At 44.9% G+C, this 25,715-nt stretch overlaps 1 protein-coding gene across 3 annotated transcripts; it reads left to right on the top strand.

Annotated features, from left to right (window-relative positions):
• Positions 1–20: 20 nt before the first annotated feature.
• Positions 21–25,444, top strand: LOC133370536 (alpha-tectorin-like). Of its 3 annotated transcripts, none has more exons than XM_061596984.1 (8): positions 21–2,416; positions 10,914–10,962; positions 11,734–11,778; positions 15,539–15,669; positions 16,623–16,904; positions 21,001–21,138; positions 23,431–23,858; positions 24,102–25,309. In XM_061596984.1, exons 1-8 carry the CDS (start codon positions 2,327–2,329, stop codon positions 24,154–24,156), a joined length of 1,218 nt encoding a protein of 405 aa, XP_061452968.1. In that variant the 5' UTR covers positions 21–2,326; the 3' UTR covers positions 24,157–25,309. The 3 variants fall into 3 exon arrangements, with proteins under 3 accessions (XP_061452968.1, XP_061452969.1, XP_061452970.1); XM_061596985.1 differs by lacking the exon at positions 24,102–25,309 and adding an exon at positions 25,317–25,444 and having other exon boundaries at positions 2,101–2,416; XM_061596986.1 differs by having other exon boundaries at positions 2,328–8,600.
• Positions 25,445–25,715: the final 271 nt, after the last annotated feature.

Raw genomic sequence — 25,715 nt, 5'->3', positions numbered from 1 at the left:
CGGCTCTGTCAGTGGCAAAGGTTGTGGATGTCACATGTTATCTAGATAGCCTGACAGATAATGCTAGGGAAGTCAGGATCCAGTAAGATGTGGAAATGTAGCCATGCAGTTCTGGAATCAAAATTCCAGTTTTTAGGTAGGAGACTGAAAGCCAAAATCTTCAAGGCAGCTTTCTCTGAGATGCTACTAGTTCCACATGCAGGGCCAGCTAGACAGGCAGAGCTGAGGAGCTTAAATGAGTGGATGAGATGGTGGGTTCTAGAAGGAGGTGGCACTGAGGAACATTTTGGGACAAGCCAGGCATGTAAAAAAGGGCCAGGTTTCATTTCAACCAGAGTGAAACCAAACTGTTGGTGCTTAAAAACAAAAAGTTGGTAGATCAGCTTTCAGACTGGTTGCTGGAGGAAAGCCAACAGGAGCTGAAGAGCATCTCTAAAGGATGAAGGAGAAAATGTCTGACTGTCCAAGTGGGGGCAGGGTAGAACTAGGCAATGAACATACAGAAGGACATCAAAGCCATTTAGAAGCCATAGCACTGTAGAGGAAAATGTACCTGCTGGAAGCCTCTAAGGAAAGCTAGGCAAGCTGGGGTGCTTGGTTTTATAGGAGAGCATAGACAATGGGCCTAATGGAAACCTGGTGGAAGGGGTGAACCAGTGGGGGACAGTTATCCCTTGATACCAATGTGATATGAAGGACCAGAAGAGACCTACTAAAGGTGGTGTCACTCTGTGCATCAAAGAGGACAATGTGAGTTCTACCCATTGTTCTACCCATTGAATTAGTGGTCATGACTAACTTAGGTCCGTCAATTTCAATGGGTGTACTCTGACTAAAACTTTGTTGCATATGACCCATTGAGTCAAACAAGTTCAAAATCCCCAAAAGTGTACACTCCTCCACAGAATTGCTGTGGGTGGTGATCCAGGCCCCAAAAAGTAATTCTACTCCCCTAACTGAAATCCCCAATGTGGTCAAATGGAGGCATCCAAAGGAATGGGTGAATGTATGTTCAAGTCACAGCAAAGAGATAAAATTTCTAGATACTCTAAATGACTGTAATAAACAACAATAAACAATAGGTCATGGAACTGATGAGACAAGTTGGGAGGGGAGATCCTGGACTAACCTTTAAGTGGCATCCAGGAACTGTTGGAGATGTAAATGTTGCTGAAGCAATTGGGAATGTGACCATAGTAATTTTACCTTTAAACATGCTTGCCACCAGTTTTTCCAGAATTGATGCTAAGCTAACTGGCTGTAATTTCCAAGAACCCCCCTCTGGCTGGTCTATGACCGTAATAAAAATTTATACATACATACATACAAGAACCCCCCCCTCCAACCAGCCCATTCCTTTTTCAAAATTACTGTTATATTGACTACTTTCCAGTCACCGATCTCAAGGATAAGTTACATGTTTTTGTAAGAAGATCAACCATTTCACTTTTGAGTTCTCCAAGAATTCTTAGGTGGATGCCATCTGGACCTGTTGATTTGTTCATTTTAAATTTGTTGTTAAGGCTTAGAACTTCATCTCCTATCACCGCTATTTGCTTCAGTTCCTCAGACCTGCTACTTGAGAAAGTGAGTTCAGACACAGGGTCCAATGAAGGTTCAAAGTAAGGGTGATATGATAGCTATCTTCAAGGATTTGTAAGTTGTCACATTGCTTTTATTTCACTGTTAGAGGATAGGACACAAAGTACTGGTTTTAAATTGCAAGTCAAAGGATTTCACCTAAAGAACTGGAAGAACGTTCTGATTGTATGGACTGTTGCACAGTGGAATAGACTACCTCAGAAGGTAGTGAAGTATTGTTTCCTTGAGGTTTTTAAGCAGAGGCTGGATGGTGACCTCTATTCCAGGCCATAACAGTGTAGTAGTAGTGGATTTCCTGCACTGATGTGGGACTGGACTAGATTACCTTTGTAGTCTCATCCACCTTTATGTTTCTACTATTTTAACCACCTGCTCTATTCAAACTCTGTGATGCATGTGCAAATACAGTATCCTTAATAATGACAAGCCAGCTTCTGCATAAATATATATTGCAAATGAATCCCCACCATCTTCTGAGACTGTCTGTTTCATGGTTGAACAGTTCATGCCATTAGGAAGTTTCTCTTAATGTTTAGCTGGAATGTGTTCTCCTGCAGGTTCTACCTATTGGTTGGAACTCTGCCCTGTAGAGCAATGGAAGAGCAGTCTGTTCCCATCAGATATTTACCTGAAAGCCCACCAGATATTTAAAAAACACAGTTTAAATAGATCAATGTATAACATGAAGAGTTCCAAATTGGGGTGAGATTTAAGCTCTGCTAGCATGTTCCTGGCAGATATCAGGGAAGACAAACAAGAGGCAGGAAAGAACAGAGGTGGCTGGTTGCGAGAGTGTGACAGGCCAAATTCTGAGGTCAGTATGGAATCTTTTAGAGGTGATAGAAGCCATTGCTGCTGCTAGAGTAGAACTTATGAACAGATGGCCTACCCATTGCAAGAAATCAGAGGAAGCCAGGATGTCTCAAGCTAAGTATCATTTTATAAAATGAGTCGTTGTGGTACCCAACAATATCCTTCCCACCAGAATAGCTACTATACAAAGGAATTTATCGGTATGAATAATGTAACTGGACCTTCAGGTAGACCACAACGTTAACCACATGACTAATAAACCTCCTGGAACTCTGCCATATCTGGTGCAAGTAGATGCCATTATATAGCATTAATAAAGTAAAGAAGGCACTCTTTAACAAACTTATCCCCAATAATTACACTGCCACAATTCACATTAATAGAGAAAGCACCAATGAAGCCTTGCCTGATATAGACAAAGTGCCTTAAGTGCACGTCCTGATTGGCCATTGATCTCTCTGTCACTCTCAGGCACAAAAATTATAATGGTTATGTCTAATGACAGTGCATTATTTGCCAGTTGCCATTTCATGTCTCCTCCACCCAGCTCTTCCTTTAGTGAGATCACTCTGTGTATGAAAGCTTGGGCTCATCAGGATTCTCCTTTCCTACAACTGGGCACATTTCAGCCCCAAGAATAAGACTGAAAATATGATGTTAGGCATACTACTCAGAACACTGAGACTTCATTCCACCAGGCCTGATGGCACCATTCAGGATGGATGAACAGCTGCTTCTGAACCTCCTCACTGCTCCCCTTTCTCCTCTCCAGCTCTCCAGTTTATCCCTAACAGAGTAGCTACTGGAAAGTCCTTAAGATTTGAACCCTGGCCTCCCAGGTCCAAGTCCAGCACTCTAACCACTACATCATGCTGGCTCTCCCAGTTGTAGCTCGTAATGTCACTGAAGCTTTGTGACTTGTCAATCTTTGGGCAGCAGTGAAGGCTGAGAAGCAGTAGGGACTGGATGGGACTCAATTTCACATATTGATATGAATTATGTAGTATTGTAAGACATTAAAATTGTACCATCCTGTTCTGATTGGAGGCCAGGATAAAACTTTGAGAGGGGAACCAGGGCAGGTGAAGTGTTGGGCCCTTCTAGGACACCTGACCCTCAAGAGCTATTTGATGATGGGCTGACACCAGACTTAAAACAACTCATCCTGTCTTTACTCTATCCACTTGAGGTTTATTTATTTATTTATGATTTGCTTTATATCCTGCCTTCCTCCTAGCAAGAGCCCAGGGTGACAAACAAAAGCACCGAAAACATTTTAAAACATCATAAAAAGAGACATTAAAATACATTAAAACAAAACAACTTCAAAAACATTTTTTAAAAAGCTTTGAAGATTTTTTTTAAAAAAACAAAGGTTAAAAAACATTGTTTTTAAAAAAGGTTTAAAAGCATATTAAAAAGCAATCTCAACACAGATGCAGACTGGGATAAGGTCTCTACTTAAAAGGCTTGTTGAAAGAGGAAAGTCTTCAATAGGTGCTGAAAAGATAACAGAGATGGCACCTGTCTAATATTTAAGGGGAGGGAATTCCACAGGGTAGGTGCCACCACACTAAAGGTCCATTTCCTATGTTGTGCAGAAAGGACCTCCTGGTAAGATGGTATCTGTAGGAGGCCCTCACCTGCAGACTGCAGCGATCGATTGGGTATATAAGGGATGAGACGGTCTTTCAGGTATCCTGGTCCCAAGCTGTATAGGGCCTTGTACATCAAAACTAGAACCTTGAACTTGGCCCGGTAGCAAATGGGCAGCCAGTACAATTCTTTCAGCAGTGGGGTGACATGTTGACAATACCCTGCCCCAGTAAGCAGTCTCGCCACCACATTTTGCACCAGCTGCAACTTCTGGACCAACCTCAAGGGCAGCCCAACATAGAGTGCATTACAATAATCCAGCCTGGTCAGGCTATCCCGGTCCAGAAATGGCTGCAGCTCTCTTACCAGCTGAAGCTGGTAAAAGGCTGTCTTCCAAGGTGGTCTTAGAATTACAAGTCCACTGAGCAGACCTGGGGAATGCAGCTCAAAAGACAAATAGAGATTGACATTTTCAGACAACTTCAGCCCCTTAAAGCCAGCAATTTTTTCCCAGGAATTTAGAGCTCTGCCCTATTCTCACAACTGAATCCAGGCAGATGCCAGTGGATGGCTCTCCAAGGGCCTTGGGCTTATCCTGTCCCACCCGCATCTTATCCGCTCTGCTAACAGATACATAGAGATCAGTGAATGAATCATCTCCAGACAGATTAATTGAGCTGTACATGAGCCCGTGGGATGAGTAAACAACTTTGAAATGTGAGTGCATTACATGACTTAAGCTGATGGATGTTTGATGGTCAGCAAATAGATCAGGCTCTGGATCTTATCCCCAATCTTCCTCTGAGGTACACTGGTGCAAAAGCAGGTGGGGCGAAAAGTAGACAGATCTTTACAAATTATGTCTAGGTCAAAATCTACCCGATTTTATCCAGTGCTAGTCTTCCCCAAAACAAACCTGTTGAAATAAATGAACCTAAGTTAGTCATGTTCATTAATGTAAATGTGTCTGCTCTGAATAGGACTACCATTGAATACAGCCCATACTGAGGGATTCTATCTGGAGCTGGGATTCACAAAAGAGAATGCTACCCCTTTGAAATCAACCTTCATATTTATCGTCTTTTAATTCCCAGATGCTCTCCTGATTATTTTAGCCATGTGACCAGGTTAAGCCAGAGCGATGTTACACCAGAAAATGCGGTGCCCTAACCCTGCCTTTGCTCAATGGCATGAGTGCGGGAAGGGCATTTGCACAAAAGAGGTGGGGTTCTTAACCCTCAGGTACAGCTTTCTTCTTGAAACTCCTCCATTTAGGCAGTTTTCTTCCCTCGGGACTTCTTTCTCCTCTCAGAGCCAGCCTCGGTAGGACGAAAGCAGTTACCAGAGAGAGGAAGCCAAGAGAAGTAAACAGCCGAAAGAGGAAGACTTTAATGTGCATTTTAAATGAGAATATATTATCAGAATCAGTTTTGGTTTCTCTGATTCTAGCCAACCCTGCCTACCATCACCAAGTTCCCCACCCCCATGAGTTGCCAAAGGTCCCCCCTCCCCCCACATGGGTCACCAAAGGTCCCCTCTCCCCCATACCAAAGCTGCCCCCTTCCCCCCCCAGGTTACCAAAATTCCCCCTTCCCCTCATGGGTTACCAAAGCTGCTCCCTTCCCCCCACAGATCACCAAAGCCTTACCCCTCCCTCCCACGGGCTGCCAAAGCTCACCTTTCCCTCCTGTGGGTCACCACAGCTTCCCCCTTCCCCCTATATGTTTCCAGAACTCCCTCCACCCCCTGTGGGTCACCAGAGCTCTCCACACCCCCCACATGGGTCACAAGAGCTTCCCCACCCCATCACTCTCCAGCACTCCCCCCTGCCCCCATGGGTAACCATAGCTCTCCCACCCCCTGTGGGTCGCTGCAGCTCCCCCCATGGGTTCCTGCAGCTCCCCCTGTCCTGCCCAAGCCCAAGTCACACACAGAAATGAAGGTGTGCTTTTCTTTAATAGCTGGAATGGAGAATCCCCGGGTCCCTCCCACAAGTCCAATTCTGACTCCTCCTCTTCATGCTTATTGCTCCAAGACCGTTCCACGAGATATACGACACCATCTCCCCTTCTTGGGTCACCAGAGCTCCCCCCACAGGTTGTCAGGCCTCCCCCCAGAGGTTTCCATAGTGCCCCCTATGGGTCGCCAGAGCTCCTCTATGGGTCTCTAGAGTTCTGCCCTTCCCCGCACAGGTTGCCAGAGCTCCCCCTCCCGCCAGGGGTCACCAAAGCTCCCCCCATCCCCCAACAGGGTAGAGCTGTACTTCATTTTGCATATTGTTTCAGGAAGTGTGAATTTGTTAGGTTTGCATTAAAAAATTTCCTTCATCCCCAAGAAATGCTCTTTCTCATCTTGAATTACCAGTTATTTCACCCACAGTGTCCTGCCCCTCTATATATGTCTATATTCATGTTTCTTAGCTGACGCGTGGTCCCTTTAAGAAATACATTTGTTTCCTGGTGAACTAACAGATATGGATTAGTAAGTAGAAGGCTGGGCAACTGAGCGTCTGTGCACATGAGCTCCCCCTAAATATAGTTTGCCCATTTACTTGTTCTCCATTGTTATGGAAGCTTACTGCTGAGACAGAGGATAATACAACAATTAATATTACACCAAACCCCAGAGGTGAAGTAAGATCCTGTTCCCCAATCCAGATCTCCATTTGCAAACATTCTGGAGTTAAACACAAGCAGAATCGCCAAGTCACACCTTGTATGCTTACCTAATCCTTGTTGAGCTTCTTTCTGAACAGAAGCAAACAAGAGGATCAGTGGCTAATCTAGGTCCACCTTTCCCTCTCAACACTGAGCTGGATCTTAAGTCATTTTCTGCTTTTTTAATGGGGACTCCCCAATTCAGGCACTCACATTTCCTTGCCAGAAGAACGCAGGGTGGACAACAGCTAATACTGACCCTTATAGAGATGAGATAAGGTGCCATGAGACGGGAACTTCTTCCAGAGGAAGGAGCCTATTCTAAACCATCATGCCTGCACACAGTAGGTGCAGGCACCGTGCGCAGCGTGCAAGCAGCCCCGGCTAGCGTGACTAGTGGTCAGAGATTATGGCAATTGTAGTCCAACAACTTCTGGAGGGCCACAGGTTCCCCATGCCTAACATCAGGCTGTGAAAAATGGCAGCCTGTGTCAACTGCCCCCCTTCCAGCCCAGGTTTCTTAGCCTACTGTGCAACTTAACTTGTAGCTCTATTTCCCTATATATCTCGATGTTTCTCTAGGTCAGTGGGCTTGGCTTTGCAAGAAGTGAGACTGTTCAAAACCTTGCTTGCAGAGCACTTAAAAGCTCTGCAATTTTATTTTATTTTTGTGAAAGCGCAATAGTGAAGGATTTTTTAGAAGTTAAGTACTTGATTTAAGTTTTTTTTTTAAAAAAAATCCTACATTGCTCTTCTTTAACAAAAACAAACCCATCCCAGAGCTCTTCTGTACTCAGAGGAAGCCTCAGGATGTAAGATATATTGGAGGCCTATAGATTGGATGATGTGAAGTTGTAAAGTTTTGCAAAATGTCATTTTGGTCATTATTTTGAGGTAAGGAACAACCACCCACTCACCCACCCTCATAAGGGATTATGGAGAAAAGAAAACATATTCTGCTTCCCCACAAAAAGCCCCTGAAGCTATTTGACTGCAATTTGGTAAGCTGAATGCATTCTGGAGAGGCTCTTGTGCCTGTAAATTTCATCTACTTTGGCCAAAAAGTTATGCCATTTTTAGATTCCTCATTATAGTGAATGGGGAACCACAAAGCTTTTTTTTTACAGAGCAGCTTGGAACCCGAATTAAATGCTGAGGTGAAGAGAGCACAGAACGATTCAGAAACAGACCAGAAGTCTTAAAATGCACAGATAAAAGACAAACGTGGGGCCTGTGCACACCCCTAAAATGTACATAGTGGATTAAGAGTAGATTTAAAACTTCCATCTTGCCACTGGGTTAGCAATCCTTCTGGGGCATCAGGCCAGATTAGAAGGGGGGGGAGAACAACTCAGGAGGCACATCCATCCTTACAGGGGAACCTGGGTGTGGAAAGCTTGCAGGGCTGAATATAAAACCAGCAGAGGCTCTTTAAGGATGACTCAGTCTGGGTGACAGAGACGTAGAGGAAGAAAGGAGCCTAGAGGTGAGTGAGGCAGGGGCAAAAAGGTGAGTAGGTGCAATTCGGGAAAATTCTGCATCCTCAAGATACCAGGAGCATGAACAGAAGCAGATATTTTCAAACACACGCACATACAGGGCCACGTTAGGTGCGATATTAATTGCTTGAATTAAGTTTCATATTTCTATTATGTGAAGAGCAGCACGGGATCCTGAGCAATATCAGAAAGCAAGCATGAGAGGGTTGTGGGGTTGCTACTCTCTCTCTCTCTCTCTCTCTCTCTCTCTCTCACTAGTTGACAGGCATAGTGGTGCTCCTCGACATGATGAACAATCCTGATTTTCCCAGAATTCCTCCTCACATGGAAGAACATGACATGCATGAGTCAGAACATGCACAAAACGGCAACTACCTTATATCGAGTCAGACCACTGGTCCATCTAGCTCAGTGTTCTCTACACTGACTGGCAGTGAGTCTCCAGGGTTCCATACAGAGGGATATTTCCAGCTTTACCTGGAGATGCTGGGGATTGAACCTGGGACCTTCTGCATGCAAAGCTGATGCTCTGCCATTGGGCTATGGCCTTTGTAGTGGTGCCATCAGGGCAGGACTTTGGGGCAGAAGTCCATCCCTCCCCAAGCAGAATGAGCAGGAGAGCCCCCAAACTCAGCAAGGCTGGTTTATCACATTTTGCTGACAGTGAAATAATGCAGATTATCATTTTTAGAGGGGAGCACCTGTAAGACCATTAAGTCCAGAGTCTAAAATGACCTAACGACCACAGAGGTTGCTAAATGTGGCTGGGGGGTGCAGGGTAGGTGGGATGGCCAGTGAACACATCACTAGCGGGACGGGCTAACTGGCACAACCCTACAACCCCTTCATATGCTTCCAGTATATAAGGGGGTTCATCTGGAACACACACACACTCCAGTGTTTGGGGCTATCCCATTTCACAGGTTTATTGCAAGAACATGGTGGTATGATTCCATGTATGTCACCTTATGTACTTTTGAGAGCCCTTGAGAGGTTTGCAAGGTGAGCTCTTGTGCTAGTTTCCCCCCCAAAAATCATGTTATTTTATTTTGTTTTTTCAACATTGCAATTCGTAAGAAATCATTTTTTTTTTAAAGGAAAAGAAACAAATCTAAAGGAAAGGAAAAAGAAAAGAACAAACAGAACTAAATTAAATTAATCTGTAAACTATAAATTACAATTAGAAGGGGGTAAAAACATAACTCTTGTGTTAGTAACAGCCACTCAGGGCCACTTGATGATACCTGCCATTTTTCTAGGTCAGAAATGTTTGAAAATGCACCAAAATTTCCAATTTTGTCACTTTGATTTTCGAACATGTTGTTTTTTTTTACTTCAGAATTCAGACTCTATGGTAAATTGTTTGGCTATGCAAACTGCTTAGGGATTTGTGCTGAAATATATCAGCTATAAGCATATAAGCTAATAAATAAATATGGATAAATATCATTACATGTTAATTATCAGATCCTGCCAATTATCAGATTCTGAAATCAAACGTCTTGAGTCAAATATCAAATACTGAAATCAAATATCATAGGATGTCAAACTCAGATACCAAGCATCCAGTAACTATTTGGCAAATATGTAAGACACTTGGGCTGACTTCTGAGTAGACATGCTTAGGAGTGCTCTGTCAGAGAATGTATGGAGAATATTTCACATCAACAGTTTGCTGAGATAAATTCTGAGGAGAAATGTTGGGAAAAAATTTGTCTCAGCTCTAAACTTTTCCTACCCTAGCCTCGTGGCAAAATAAATATTTCATATATGGAGTGTGCACACACAGCAATGTTTTCATATATGATAAACTTCGAGTACAAAGAGGTCCTAGTTTCACTGGGTTTTTCATCTGGCTGTGTAATTAGGACTGAGCTGAAATTTCTCAGAAAATTATTTGCTGACAAATTGTTCTGTTTCTGAGTTCATCCCAAACTGCTGGAGAATTTCAGTCCTACCCTGGACAATATAGGACAACATGGCCTCCCTAATTTCTCTGTCTATGAATTTTGCATTCAACTGCAGATCCGGTTTTAATATTATTTAATGTTATTTTAATATTATTTAAGGTGGTTTCTCCTCTTTCTAGTTCACCTCTCTTAGCCCATTGTTTTCTTCACCCCAAAATGCAAAGCAACAGCAGAGTTTCATGCAACTTTAAGTGAGCCAAAGTTTCTCAAAATAGAGCCTTCTGAGAAAAACTGCTAGAGAATTTCACCTCCCCCCTGAATATCGGATTAAATATCTCCACCCCATTCCACCACTCACAAATAATATGGAGAATTTTCGGAGGCCATATTTGCTCAGCCCTATGTAGATATAGTATGCAAGTCAGTGTTTATAAATGAGTAGGTTGGAATGTGGTCTGAGAATATCATGAGTAGACTTCTATGGTAGGTAGTGGTTCCCAATATCTAAATGAGGGTTTCCCTTGGAGTGGTGGTGGTTAAGAATGGAACTGACAGGCAGGTCCCCCTAAAAGGAGGGGATCCATTCTTAGGTCTCCTTAATGTAGGAATGAGGAATCTGTGGCTGTCCAGCTTGTATTGGGCTACAAGTCCCATCATCCCTGACTATTGACCCTGCTGGCTGGCCCTGCTGGTCCTCCTCCTGCTTTAATGGGATAAGGGGGGAACAAACTGAATTAGATGAGGAAAGGATCATGCCCTAATTCAGTCTCATATTCCCTTTCCTCCTCCTCCTCGTTTCCTGGGATGTTGCTGATCATACCCTGCTACTTTGGAAGGGAGAAGCCAATATGAAGACTTCCTTTGCCTTCCTGATACTTCTGCTAGGTAAGTTGAACTGAGGCAGCAATCTCACCTGAAAGTATCTAGGGAGATAGATTTAAATAAGGCAAAACTAGTGAAAAATCACAGAGGATATTTTTGGCAATGGGCGGAGGAAGGTCACACCACAATACAGTGGGCCACTGCAAATCCTTGTCAAATTGACACCCATTGATAGGGTGGGGTTTCCCAGAGAAGTTCATGGGCCCAGGAAGCCTCCCAGACTCCTAACAGATCTCTCCTCCCTGTCCATCTAAAGCTCTCTCAGGCCCGCATGAGACATGCCATTAATTGTCCAAGGCAACTTGCCTTGGAATGCAAGTAGCAGCTTCACAGAGGAGATGTTTTGACAGGACTGTTGCAGGGAGAAAAAGAGCTAAACTTCCAACACCTTCAGTCCTGAGGTTGCTCAGATTTCAGAATGGCTTACATAATGGGGGGGGGGGAATGCGTACGGATTTCATTCATGCAATTAACGTCAAAAAGGGCTCAGTGACCAACATATGATGACTTCTTAAGGCCCTGGGTTCTGGAATATCAATCCCTCTTTAGATATCTGCACTCCATTCTATTCCCCCTCCCCAGCAGCCAATCAGCATTCCCTGGCTACTGAGCATGCTCACTCCTCGTTGGGCTCTTTGAGGTAGCTTCCCCTCACTTTAGGATTTTTTCTCTGTAGTTTCCCCCATCCCCTGTTTTTTCTCTTCCCTTAAAGACTGGAACAAAAACATGGATCTGGCATGAGACTCGCCATTGTCTTTCCTCTCTCTGTTATAGGTTCAGTGTGGACGTCCCCAGTGCCTGAAACAGAAGAAACCAATGGTAAAGTTTGGTGCACATGGGGTGGGGGGGTGGGAGTGAGGGTGGAGGGGTTTTCTCCAAAAGAAACCTATTTCTAGGAAGCTGTGTTTCTAAACACTGATCGAGATAATAATGGGCTGATAGAAGCCCTTCTGATGAAGACATAAAATAATTGCTAAGACCATTTGTTGCGTGCAGCAGGATCTGACCAGGATGGATCCATCTAGCAAAAGGGGCTTAAGGGGGGAATTTAGGGGATCAGAGTGATCATTATCATACAGAATTTCCTTCCAGCATCTGGTAGCTGTGATAAAATACTGAGTAATGCAGCTTCCATTTGATAACATTCTAAGTACATAAATGCCTCCGTTCAGGGCAAAGCTCTACCATGATGGCTTTCAAAAGATAATTAGTTTGATATGCAGTTCAATACATAGCAGAGACTCTCAGCTGGAGCTATATCTGGGCATAATGGAAGGGGGTCTGAGTGTAGCTGCTTCTCCTTCTGATGGCTTCTTATGGTAGTTCAGTGGTAGAGCACAAGGTTTGCATTTAGAAGGTCCCAGATTCAATCCCTGGCATCTCCAGTTAGAACAGGGATGGGGAATCTGTGGTCCTCCAGGTGTTATTGGACTACAACTTCCATCATCCCTGGTCATTGGCCATGCTGGCTGGAGCTGATGAGAGTTGAAGTCCAACATCTGGAGAGCCACAGGTCCCCCATCCTTAAGAACATAAGAACATAAGAAGAGCCTGCTGGATCAGGCCAGTGGCCCATCTAGTCCAGCATCCTGTTCTCACAGTGGCCAACCAGGTGCCTGGTGGAAGCCCGCAAGCAGGACCCGAGTGCAAGAACACTCTCCCCTCCTGAGGCTTCCGGCAACTGGTTTTCAGAAGCATGCTGCCTCTGACTAGGGTGGCACAGCACAGCCATCATGGCTAGTAGCCATTGATAGCCCTGTCCTCCATGAATTTGTCTAATCTTCTTTTAAAGCCATCCAAGCTGGTGGCCATTACTGCATCTTGTGGGAGCAAATTCCATAGTTTAACTATGCGCTGAGTAAAGAAGTACTTCCTTTTGTCTGTCCTGAATCTTCCAACATTCAGCTTCTTTGAATGTCCACGAGTTCTAGTATTATGAGAGAGGGAGAAGAACTTTTCTCTATCCACTTTCTCAATGCCATGCATAATTTTATACACTTCTATCATGTCTCCTCTGACCCGCCTTTTCTCTAAACTAAAAAGCCCCAAATGCTGCAACCTTTCCCCGTAAGGGAGTCGCTCCATCCCCTTGATCATCCTGGTTGCCCTCTTCTGAACCTTTTCCAACTCTATAATATCCTTTTTGAGATGAGGCGACCAGAACTGTACACAGTATTCCAAATGCGGCCGCACCATAGATTTATACAACGGCATTATGATATCGGCTGTTTTATTTTCAATACCTTTCCTAATTATTGCTAGCATGGAATTTGCCTTTTTCACAGTTGCCGCACACTGGGTCGACATTTTCATCGTGCTGTCCACTACAACCCCGAGGTCTCTCTCCTGGTCGGTCACCGCCAGTTCAGACCCCATGAGCGTATATGTGAAATTCAGATTTTTTGCTCCAATATGCATAATTTTACACTTGTTTTTATTGAATTGCATTTGCCATTTTTCCGCCCATTCACTCAGTTTGGAGAGGTCTTTTTGGAGCTCTTCGCAATCCCTTTTTGTTTTAACAACCCTGAACAATTTAGTGTCATCAGCAAACTTGGCCACTTCACTGCTCACTCCTAATTCGAGGTCATTAATGAACAAGTTGAAAAGTACAGATCCCAATACCGATCCTTGAGGGACTCCACTTTCTACAGCCCTCCATTGGGAGAACTGTCCGTTTATTCCTACTCTCTGCTTTCTGCTTCTTAACCAATTCCTTATCCACAAGAGGACCTCTCCTCTTATTCCATGACTGCTAAGCTTCCTCAGAAGCCTTTGGTGAGGTACCTTGTCAAACGCTTTTTGAAAGTCTAAGTACACTATGTCCACTGGATCACCTCTATCTATATGCTTGTTGACACTCTCAAAGAATTCTAATAGGTTACTGAGACAGGACTTTCCCTTGCAGAAGCCATGCTGGCTCTGCTTCAGCAAGGCTTGTTCTTCTATGTGCTTGGTTAATCTAGCTTTAATAATACTTTCTACCAGTTTTCCAGGGACAGAAGTTAAGCTAACTGGCCTGTAATTTCCGGGATCCCCTCTGGATCCCTTTTTGAAGATTGGTGTTACATTTGCCACTTTCCAGTCCTCAGGCACGGAGGAGGACCCGAGGGACAAGTTACATATTTTAGTTAGCAGATCAGCAATTTCACCTTTGAGTTCTTTGAGAACTCTCGGGTGGATGCCATCCGGGCCCGGTGATTTGTCAGTTTTTATATTGTCCATTAAGCTTAGAACTTCCTCTCTCGTTACCACTATTTGTCTTAGTTCCTCAGAATCCCTTCCTGCAAATGTTAGTTCAGGTTCAGGGATCTGTCCTATATCTTCCACTGTGAAGACAGATGCAAAGAATTCATTTAGCTTCTCTGCAATCTCCTTATCGTTCTTTAGTACACCTTTGACTCCCTTATCATCCAAGGGTCCAATTGTCTCCCTAGATGGTCTCCTGCTTTGAATGTATTTATAGAATTTGTTGTTGTTGGTTTTTATGTTCTTAGCAATGTGCTCCTCAAATTCTTTTTTAGCATCCCTTATTGTCTTCTTGCATTTCTTTTGCCAGAGTTTGTGTTCTTTTTTATTTTCTTCATTCGGACAAGACTTCCATTTTCTGAAGGAAGACTTTTTGCCTCTAAGAGCTTCCTTGACTTTGCTTGTTAACCATGCTGGCATCTTCTTGGCCCTGGCGGTACCTTTTCTGATCTGCGGTATGCACTCCAGTTGAGCTTCTAATATAGTGTTTTTAAACAACTTCCAAGCATTTTCGAGTGATGTGACCCTCTGGACTTTGTTTTTCAGCTTTCTTTTTACCAATCCCCTCATTTTTGTGAAGTTTCCTCTTTTGAAGTCAAATGTGACCGTGTTGGATTTTCTTGGCAATTGGCCAGTTACATGTATGTTTAATTTAATAGCACTGTGGTCACTGCTCTCAATCGGTTCAACAACACTTACATCTCGCACCAGGTCCCGGTCCCCACTGAGGATTAAGTCTAGGGTTGCCGTCCCTCTGGTCGGTTCCATGACCAACTGATCTAGGGAATAGTCATTTAGAATATCTAGAAACTTTGCTTTTTTGTCATGACTGGAACACATATGCAGCCAGTCTATGTCCGGGTAGTTGAAGTCACCCATTACTACCACATTTCCTAGTTTGGATGCTTCCTCAATTTCATATCTCATCTCAAGGTCTCCCTGAGCATTTTGATCAGGGGGACGATAGATCGTTCCCATTATTAAGTCCCTCCTGGGGCACGGTATCACCACCCACAACGATTCTGTGGAGGAGTCTGCCTCTTTTGGGGTTTCGAGCTTGCTGGATTCAATGCCTTCTTTCACGTATAGAGCGAGTCCGCCACCAATACGTCCTTCCCTGTCCTTCCGATATAGTTTATATCCAGGGATAACAGTATCCCACTGGTTTTCTCCATTCCACCAGGTCTCGGTTATGCTCACTATATCAATGCTCTTCTCTAAGACCAAGCACTCCAGTTCTCCCATCTCCCATCCTTGAGTTAGAAGATCACAAATGATAGGCTTGTGTCAGGTTTGAAGCATCATTGTGTTCTCTCTGCCTTCTCTCCAGAACACCTGCTGTATCCTTATGGGGAAGCTGAGGGAGATATGAAGAACCCCAAGGATGATGATGGGACATCCCCTGAGGTTCCCATTTCTGAGCCTTTCACCTTCTATGGGAAGACTTACCATAGTGTTTATGTACGTATGGCTCCACTTGTCACAAAGAGAGAAAGAAACATTAGAAATGGGCATATGGCAAACCTCCCAGTACTAGCTTGGGGTGTTCTGCTGTCAGGATGCCTGTTACCCTACAACCCTCCACCTTCTCAGAGCTGGAACAGTACATAGCAAATGCTGTGAACTAGCTTTCTCGGAATGGTAAAACAATGGACTAAGTGCCTTCTCTGAGGTCTTTTGACAAAGGGCAGGAAATAAATTGTATGCATATGCAAATGAATGAATGATTACCATATTAGATGATGCCAACCACTGACTGAGAATAAGTTTCTCAAAAAGATTGGAGGGACTGAAAATGATCCCCTAGGTTCCCAAACTGTGGTCCATGACCATCAGTGGCCCATGAGATTCACTCTGGTGGTCTGTGGCATATGTAAAAATACAATTAAAAATTGTACGGCACCTAACACAGAACATTACAATCGCTGCAACAGGCGGCAAAATAATTAGGTTCACCAAGACCCTCAGCAATGTTCAAGTGGTCCATAGGGAAATGTTTGGGGACCACTGCCCTAGGCATGAGCATCTGTTCATGCACAGCAACTCTGTGTGATCCAAATGCCTGTGCAGTTGGGGGTCCCGATTATTTGCAGCCCCTATGCATTAACTAGCTGCTCATTTTTAAGAGGTTCTTCTTCAAATGTCTGCATTCAGCATGAGTACACGGGGAGGGATTAACTTGGCCATGTGACCCAGAGAATGGAGCCAGCAGTATAAGCCTGCTCCCCAGTTACAATTGCGGACCCCTTTCACCTTACACTATGCTTGGAGCTTATACCTGAAGAATTAAGATCAGAATCTGAAAATTCATAACAGTGAGAAGGAAGTAGCCCCCAGGATGATCTGCTTAAGGATAGTACGGTGTTTGGCTTTTGCTGATTATGCTTACATTGCTGCTCTCTGCCCCATCACAGGTTAACAACAATGGTGTGGTTTCCTTTTCCGTACCTGTCCCAGAGTACACCCCAAAATCCATTCCTCTGGTAGATGGAAAGGCCTTTGTTGCCCCTTACTGGGGGGATGTCAACAATATTCTAGGTGGTGATATCTTCTACCGGGAGACGCAGGACCCAGAACTGCTGAGACGTGTCACCGGAGACATTAATGAGTACTTCCCTGAGATCCCTTTCACTGCCACCTGGGCCTTTATTGCCACCTGGGACCATGTGGCCTATTTCGGAACTATGTCCAGAAGGGTAAGTCATTCAGAGTATAAACAAGAGCTGAACTGGATAAGGCGGCACACACACACACACCTTTCCTGGGCAACAGGGAAACTCTGGTTGGCGGCATCTCTACTGGATTACCATAAAATGGCTTATGTGGAGTTGCCTATTAAAAGTGTTTAGAAACTTCTGCTGGTCCAGAAGAAGGTGGCAAGGTTGTTAGCAAGAACATGCATTAGGTAAGAGCCATGGTTAACTTTCAAACATTGGAACATCTCCTGTTCGAATGCCCTGCTATTTAGTCTCCATTTTTTGCTACACGTTACTGTCACTGTCAAACAATTAGTTTACTGTGACATGCCTAAGAATTCCAATGACAGATCAGAATCTCATTGCCCCCACACCCAGAAAGAAAACTCAGGGCACAGACATTGAAATAATGTAATATTTATTTAAATATAACAAATTTTGGAGAAGTGCTGGTCAAGTCAACCAAATTAACCAAATTCAAACTGTTTGAGCAGGTGAGGCTTTGACCAACTCTGGTGGGAAAACCTTCCCCTCCACCTCCCATCTCTCCTGGCATGTAACCAGCCAAAGGCTGTGGTTCCCCAGCCACGGATGAGGAGGAAAACCTCTCTCCTTACTAGGTGAGCCTTGGTGTGCCTCTAACCTGCACTTCTGGGCCCCTACTGTAGCGGCGCTCACTCCGATGCACAAGCCTGGCCAGAAGTGGCACTCCTCCAGGTTCGCCCAGGCATCAAGCACTGGGAGATTCCTAGAGGGCGCTCCTAAACCCAGCATGCTTCAGTATGCCTCATTTTTACCCCCAACCAGGTATGTTGTCCTGGAGGGATGCTCTGGGATGCAGCCCCGTTACTTTTTTTGCACGCAGCTCCCTGCTGGCCCCTGCTGGAATCCCTCTGTCTGTCTCTACTGCCAATCAAGCCACTGCAATTCCCAACTGCGGAGTGTATGCTTGCGTTTAAAACCATCGCCCTTTCCTCTTGCCTTAGGAGAGCTGGAGAATCCAGGAGGTCAGTACAGCTGATCAGCAGGCAGTATGAATCTCCTTGCATGCTAATTGGCTCCCACCATCTACTGTTGTGGAGAGGAGAGAAACCGGAGGAGGGAGAGAATCCGCAGGAGTTACTATAGGGAGGTTTACTGAGAAGAGGAGGGACAGCCAAGCCTGATTTAAGAGGGGGGTTGCATCAGAATCTTACTAAAACGAAGGACTTTCCAACAGTCCCACGCAGACCCATAGCAGCCAATGCAGAGGGTAGGTGAAGACAACCACATGGGGAGGGGGGAAGGAGGATGGAGCTAAGAGCTTGGAAAAGTTACTTTTTTGAACTACAACTCCCATCAGCCCCAGCCAGCATGGCCACTGGATTGGACTGATGGGAGTTGTAGTTCAAAAAAGTAACTTTTCCAAGCTCTGCTAAGCGTGAGGCTAAGCAGCATTTTCTTACAGGGAAGGGGGACGAAGGAAGGCAGGCTGCAAGAAGGAAGGCTGCTGGTAAAATACAAGGTGCATTGCTTGTAAAGCATTTTTTTCTCCCTCTGTGGTGCTTTTTGCAGATTGTCTGGGAGAACATGTAGGGTGGGGGAAGAGAGGCAAAGAAGAGGGGGGGTATTTTACAGACATCACTGCATGAGACAGAACTCCTCACAGCTGATCTACAAAAAGCAGGTTTCTTCTCCTTGTAAAATACAAGCAGCCTCATTCTTCTTAGCTCTTGCTGTCTCCCTTTTCCCTCACCCTCCTTGAGGCTTGCTTCCCCCCCTTTTGCTTTCTCACAATCTGCAAAAAGCACAATCGAGGGAATAAGAACTGCTTCACAAGCAATTCCCCTTGTATTTTACAGGCAGCCTTCCTTCTCCCTTCCTTCAGCCTTCCTTTGCCCCCTTCTTTGTGAGGAAATGCCACCTCACCTCCCTCTCCACCCACTTTTCCTAGCCCCCTTTCTCTCTCTCCCCATGCACCCTCCGTTTTGGCTGCAGTGAGTCTGTGCAAGGAGAAAGAAACACTTGCCCCTCGTATTTTGCAGGTATTGTGTGTGAGAGAACTCCTCAGCTGATATGCAAAACACAGGGAGAAGAAACCTATGTTTTGCAGATCAACTGTGAGAGGGACTTTCCTTGCAGGCAGCAATGCCTGTAAAATACCAGCTTCTTTGTCCCCACCCTCCTTGGAGAGGGGAGACACAACCACTTTGCTAGCTCTGTATTTGGTGCTTTGGGAAGTGCCAAGCTCAGGGCTAGCAATGCCCCATGTGCAGCGATTTCCAAGCACCTGATTGCCAGCAGGATGTTGTGGCTTGGGAACCCCCTGCAAGAGGTTTTGATGAGTGGTTTGGACAATGATGTGATGTGATTGACAGGTGGGTGCCCCCAGTCACCTGTCAAATTTGGCCTGTGAGGCCGATCCTGATGAACTCATGCAGGGACCCTGGGCTTCTAAATTTGCCACTACACTACAGCCCCCAACCTCATCACCTGCCTGGACTCGATGCCAACCAGCAAGCAACCACACTCCTCCTACAACTAGATATGCTCCTAGTGAAAGGGTCAGAGGGTGGGCACAGGAACAAAGAAGAGGGAGCGTTGGAGGTGGGGCTGTCCCTGCAGGCTCCTCTCCCCTGAGAAAGGAACCACTTGAGTCTTCTTTGAATGGGTGGGGTGGAGGCAAATGTGCCCCCGCAGAAAGCGGGAATGATATTCTGAAATATTAGCCGATTAACAACCCAGCTATCCAGTTCATAATCACTGCCTGCCATCCCATTATTTGTTTGCTTGTCTGAAGATATTTCCCCCCAGTTACAAAACAGCAATACATTAACTAACATTAACCAATATTATATTAAGTACACGTTTCAAACATAATGACCAATTTTTATTTATGTGTTTACATTTCAGAGGCACCAGAAATCAAATTCATTGAAAGTATAACATACAGTATACACTATTAATCACAATAACTAGATCTATATGTACAGAGAGCCTTCCCCAATGTGGTGCCTTCTGAATGTTGTGGACTATAACTCCCATCATCCCTGACCACTGGACATTCTGGCTGGGGCAGAAGGGAGCTGAAGTCCCTTCCACTAGATTGTGGAAAGCTGGCTGAATATAAGATTGAGAGTTTAGAACACCTGGTACACATTTCCCTTTTAAAGTCAACATCCACCAGAAACAGGAACCATTTCCTCAGGAAACCATTATTGAAATTAGGATGCAAAACCACCCTAATTTGTACAAATATTTTGTCCATGATGAGCAATACCCAACTCCATCAAACCACTCATCCCATTATTAAACATGGCTCCAGAACCAAGAAGCCAAATCAGTGGGGAAGAAGAGGAGAATATCAAGCAGATAGCTAAATCAAAGAAGAAAAGTCACAGGTCAAGGAAATCATGATGAAATTCATGTTGTGTCTTCTTAACGCAAGACGTTTGACCACAGTTGTTCAGGCACTAGTGACTTCTAGAATGGACTGCTGTAATGCACGTTATGTGGGGCTTCCCTGGTGCTTGTCCCAGAAGCTGCAATTAGTGCAGAACACTGCAACAAGATTGCTTACAGGAGTGAGACCCTGTCAGCATATAACACCTCTGCTCAGAGATCTGCACTGGTTGCCAATTTGTTACCAGGCCAAGTTCAAGGTGTTACTATTGGTATGTGACACTCTTACAGCTTGGGACTACTTCATATGTGCCCACTGAACCGCTTTGATCAGTGGAACTGACACTGTTACAGGTGCCACATAACATTCGTTCCACACTTGTAGGAAATCGTTCTTTTAGGGTGGCAGTTCCAAAGTGGCCTATTGACATCAGACAGACTGTATTCTTTTCAGTGCCTGCTTAAAACATTTCTGCTTAGGCAAGCCTATCCGGATATATAGATGTTGATGTGTTTTGATCTCTTTTTAGTCTATTGCAGTTTTAATCATTTTTAAAAATGCTTTTAATTATTTGTTCATCACTTATTGATCATTTCTTGTTGCTTGTAAACCACTTAGAAGGTGTTTTTTTCAACAGTCAAACGGCATATAAATTTTGTTAAATAAATAAAATAAATACATTGATCCTGCTCTGTCTGCTTCTCTTTACTACAGACAAACACCTTCCAGGCTGTCTTATGCACCAATGGCCGCATTGCCTTTATAATGCTCAACTATGGGGACATCCAATGGACTACAGGAACAGCAAGTGAGGGAGATCCCAGAACAGGTTTAGGAGGAATCCCAGCACAGGTAGGTCCTCTTTGTCAACAAACAGCTGAGAATTTGATCTGAGATAGTTTTCTCTGAAAAGATGTTCTGGGCTCCATATGATACTACAGTGAATGAAGTGCTCTCCAAATTGAACCTGGAAACACATGGAACTTCCTTATTCTTGGTCAGATTATTTGTCCATCTACTCTAATGTTACCTCCTCTAACCTGTAGCAGCTGACTTAGAAAGCTGCCTTATACTGAATTAGACTATTGTTCCAGCTAGCTTGCTGTTGTCTGATTGGCAGTAGCTCTATAGGGTTTCAGACAGGGGACCTGGAGATGCTGAGGATTGACCCTAGAATGTCCTGCATATGTAGCAGGTGCTACCATTGAGCTACAGCCCTGTCCCGGCTCTCAGGGCAGGTCTTACAGACAAATTGGAAAGAGTTTACAGCCTGGCAAACCTGGTGTAAAGCCTAATCTTGGCATAACTCCAGGCTGCACATTCTTCAGGAGGAGGACTACCTATTCCAAAACAGCTGAATTCCTATTTTGGACACTGCACTTTAAGAAGGATGACAAAATGGAAGAGGTTTAAAGGAGGGCAACAAGGATGATCAGGGGACTGGAAACAAAGTCCTAGGCGGAGAGACTGGAAGAATTGGGCATGTTTAGCCAAGAGAAGACTGAGGGGAGATTTACGATAGCATTCTTAAGGTATTTGAAATGTTGTCACAAAGAGGAAGGCCAGGATCCCTTCTTGATCATCCCAAAGTGCAGAACATGGAATAATAGGGTCAGGTTACAGGAAACCAGATTTTGGCTGAACATCAGGAAAAATGTCCTAACAGAGCGGTATGACAATGGAACCAATGACCTAGGGAGGTGGTGGGCTCTCCAACACTGGAGGCATTGAAGAGGCAGCTGGACAGTCACCTGTCAGGGATGCTTTAACTTGGATTCCTGCATTGAGCAGGGGGATGGATTCAATGGCCTTATAGGCTCCTTCCTACTATTCCATGATTCTACAACTCCCATCATTCATGACCATTGTCTATGTAGGTTGGGGCAGATGGAAGTAGGAGTCCAACAATATCCAGAGGGGCACAAGTTTGCCGCCCCTGCTATAAGACAAGTCAGCACTAGTTTTATTCCCAAACTGTGGATATGCTTTAATTTGGATTCCTGCATTGAGCAAAGGATTGGACTTGACGGTCTTATAGGCTCCTTCCAACTCTATGATTCTGTAATTCTATGATTCTTTCATATCACTAGTTGCTGTCTGTTCCTTTTTAACTCAAGAAGCCAGGGACAGAACCTGGGACCTTCTGCAACTGAGTGTGTGCTCTACCACTTAAAACAGGTGTGGGGAACCTTTGTGTCCCCCCCCCAGATGTTGCTGAACTACAAGTCCCAGCAAGCATGGCAAATGGGCAGGGATGGTGGGAGTTATAGTTCAGCAACAACTGGAAGGCTGAAGATTCCCCACACCTGCATTAAAAATATTTTGCTGTTCCTCTTCCAGGAATCAAGCCCAAGCCACTTGGGTGAAAATCAGTAATACTAACATGGGGTTTGTTAGTGACATTTCTGCTTTAGGTCAGGCAGTAAGTGGTCAGGACCCTGGATAGCTCTATGTGTGGCTTGATATAGGCAGGCCAAATATCTGACAAATAGGGAAATCTGAGTATTGCTCCAGCACTGCTTTGGAGCCAACTGGGAGTTGAAGTCAGAGATGGGAAACCTGCACCCCTCCATAAATTGTCCCATACAGGTCCCATCATGCCCGATCACTGACTACTCTGGCTGCATAGGAGTTGGGTTCCAGCAACATCTGGAAGGCTACAGGGTCCTTAGCCATGGTTTAAGTAATCTTGCAGCCAGAGGTGGCTGTGAAAACCCACTCCCCCAGAATGAGCCCTCTTGATTGCACTCTGTGCTGGTGTGCACCCTAGGAGGGCTAGGACACCCATGCTTGGTACAATGGTAGAGAGGGCTCCTCCTGGTGCTGCAGGTGAGTCAGGGGAGGAGTCATCAGAGTCAAAGGATGGAAGCAGAGTTACAGAGCATAGAAGGGAGGCCTCACTATCTCCTGGGTACCCTCCTCTTTAGTGGAAGTCTCTAGCAGAGTAACCTTTTTGCTGATTGTCTCCTGCAATGGTTCGGGAACTCTGTTCAATTCATTCTTTGACTGTTTGGACCCCTTCCCTGACAGGGGGAGATGCCTCCTGGGAAGATTCCCTGGTGATTCAAAGTGTTCTTACTGCTTGTCACCAAGCAGCATTTGGCTACTGTGCATGTATTATGGCTACTATTATGGTTATTCCAGGCTGGTTTTAACAGTGGCGATGACAAAAACTACTACAGCATCCCTGGCTCCCGCACTCCTGAAATCATCAACATTACAAAAACCAGCAATGTGCACACCCCAGGGCGCTGGGTGTTCCAGGTGGATGATTTCAAAGTGACTGGTGTCCCGGAAGAGCTTATGCCTAAGAAAGAGGAACCGGAAGTCCCCAGAGTAGAGGAACTGGAAGTCCCTGGGGTAGAGGAACCAGAGGTCCCTAAGGTAGAAGAACCAGAAGGTAATGTGACCATCGATGGAGAGGGCCTACCTGAAGAAGCAGCAAAAGAAAACACTGATGGCATGGCATTCACTCCTAAATATGATGGAACACTGGACCATGAGGACAACCAGGAATTTCCTGAAGAACAGTCACCTATAGAGAGCGATGAGGAGAGTGATAGCTGTGAATGGTATGTATATCAAAGCAAGGGCTGAAGGATGGAAGCCAAGTGGCTTTTCCTAGGAGTCAACAGGAAAAAGCTTCCCATGCCTTTCACACCCTTGTTCTGAAAGCAGAGGCCATGATCTCAGCAATATGCCCCCTCCCATGTCTGTTAGTTCTAGAGATACTGCAGAAATGTTTTCTATTCTTTCCAGACTTTTTGCAAAATCTCACCCTTCTCATCTCTGAATGTCCTTCTCACTATTTCCAGGTTACAGAGGCCACTTCCAATATTACTTTGGAAAGACATTAGGATCACCGGGTGAGATCCAACTAAATCATACTCAGTGTAGACACAGCCACTGTATTGTTTTGGGCACCTTCCCCCCCCCAAAAAAAAAATGTTCCAGAAAGCCTATCCTGTATTGTAATTTCAGTATGCAATTTTAACACATCATTTTAGGAAGTATGAGTATTTCAGAATTACTGATTTGCCCAAATTATGAGATGAAAGGCAGGCAGTCCCTGGATGTTATGCACATGCCCCATCCCAAACTCCCTCGATTGTTAGCCAAATCAGCTCCCCTCCTATAACCTTTGAAAACAGTACCTAAGGTGGGCATGTTGCAAGGGCAAGCAGCCAGGTTTCCTTTGTCCTGCCTACAACTGAAACACTGTCAGAAACTGTTGTTGATCTGTTGTAAATTGATCTACCGCTAGATGCCAATCTACCCTCTCCCCACCTGGTTAGCATACAGGTGCTGGTCTCCAAAACTTCTAGCCCTTCAAACACTTCTGGACTCCAACTCTCACCAGTCCCAGCCCCAGCCAGCATAGACAATGGTCAGGAATGTCCAAAGTTGTGGTACAACAACACCTGGAGGCTGTGGAGGCTGGTGGCTTTGCTGTCAGTGGGGTGCTGATTCCACTCAATGTTTTAGCCTGAGCCTTCAAGGAGCTGTCCAACATGCTGTCACCTTGGACAGCTCCTTGAAAGTTCAGTCTAAAACCCAGAGTGGATTCACTGACATCAGAGCCACCAACCTCCCCTGCCTGGAGGGCTGCAAGTTTCCCATCCTAACTCTAGACCCATTAAAAAAAGTGTTACCATACGGCTGGCTGTGTGACCTTTAAAGTGGCCTTTGTCCCAATCCTGCTGTACCCCTACGTGTCCTTCTGGTTTCACAACCTGTAAGCAAATGAATCCCTGTTGTAGGTCCTGAAGAATATATTCAGAAGGCTTTCCTTCACACTTTCAGTTCAGGGGTCGTGCACTAAACCAGAAGTACAAGTATTTTGAATCCAAAGTAACATCCCTTGCACAGTGCACTTGCAATTTCTTGTAATACGGATGGGCATGGATAAGAGGGGACAAAGTAAGTATGGGATTGTGGGATTGGATGCACACTGGAGGAGCATCTGTGCCACTTCCAAAATCCCATTTGGAAATGCCCTAAATAACCCCTTTGCCTCCCCCCTTCCCCAGATTAAACCACTTTAGTCACAGAAGACCTTTTCTGGTGCCATCAGAACAGAGACAGCCAGGAGATGGAACAAGCCTTCTGCTGCTCCCTGAAGGCAGGGAGCCTTCTGCAGCCACAGCTTAATTGTAGAGTAGCAATAAAAGATTAAGCTCTTCTGGCATTGTGTTTGTGCTGTGTCTCTCAAGTGGGGGAGAATTGGAAAATGCTGTGGGGGGATCTGTGTGTAAGTTGTGTGTGTGTGTGTGTGTGTGTGTGTGTGTGTGTGTGTGTGTGTGTGTGAGAGAGAGAGAGAGAGAGAGAGAGAGAGAGAATGCATGTATAAGGAGCAGGGGAGACATTGTCTGCGCTTAATTTCCAGATTAGGACCGTAGCTGCCTTATGCTGAGTTAGACTACTGGTCC

Source organism: Rhineura floridana, chromosome 15 (genome assembly GCF_030035675.1).
Source record: "Rhineura floridana isolate rRhiFlo1 chromosome 15, rRhiFlo1.hap2, whole genome shotgun sequence".
NCBI lineage: Eukaryota > Metazoa > Chordata > Lepidosauria > Squamata > Rhineuridae > Rhineura > Rhineura floridana.
This window is presented reverse-complemented; position numbering and strand designations above follow the sequence as displayed.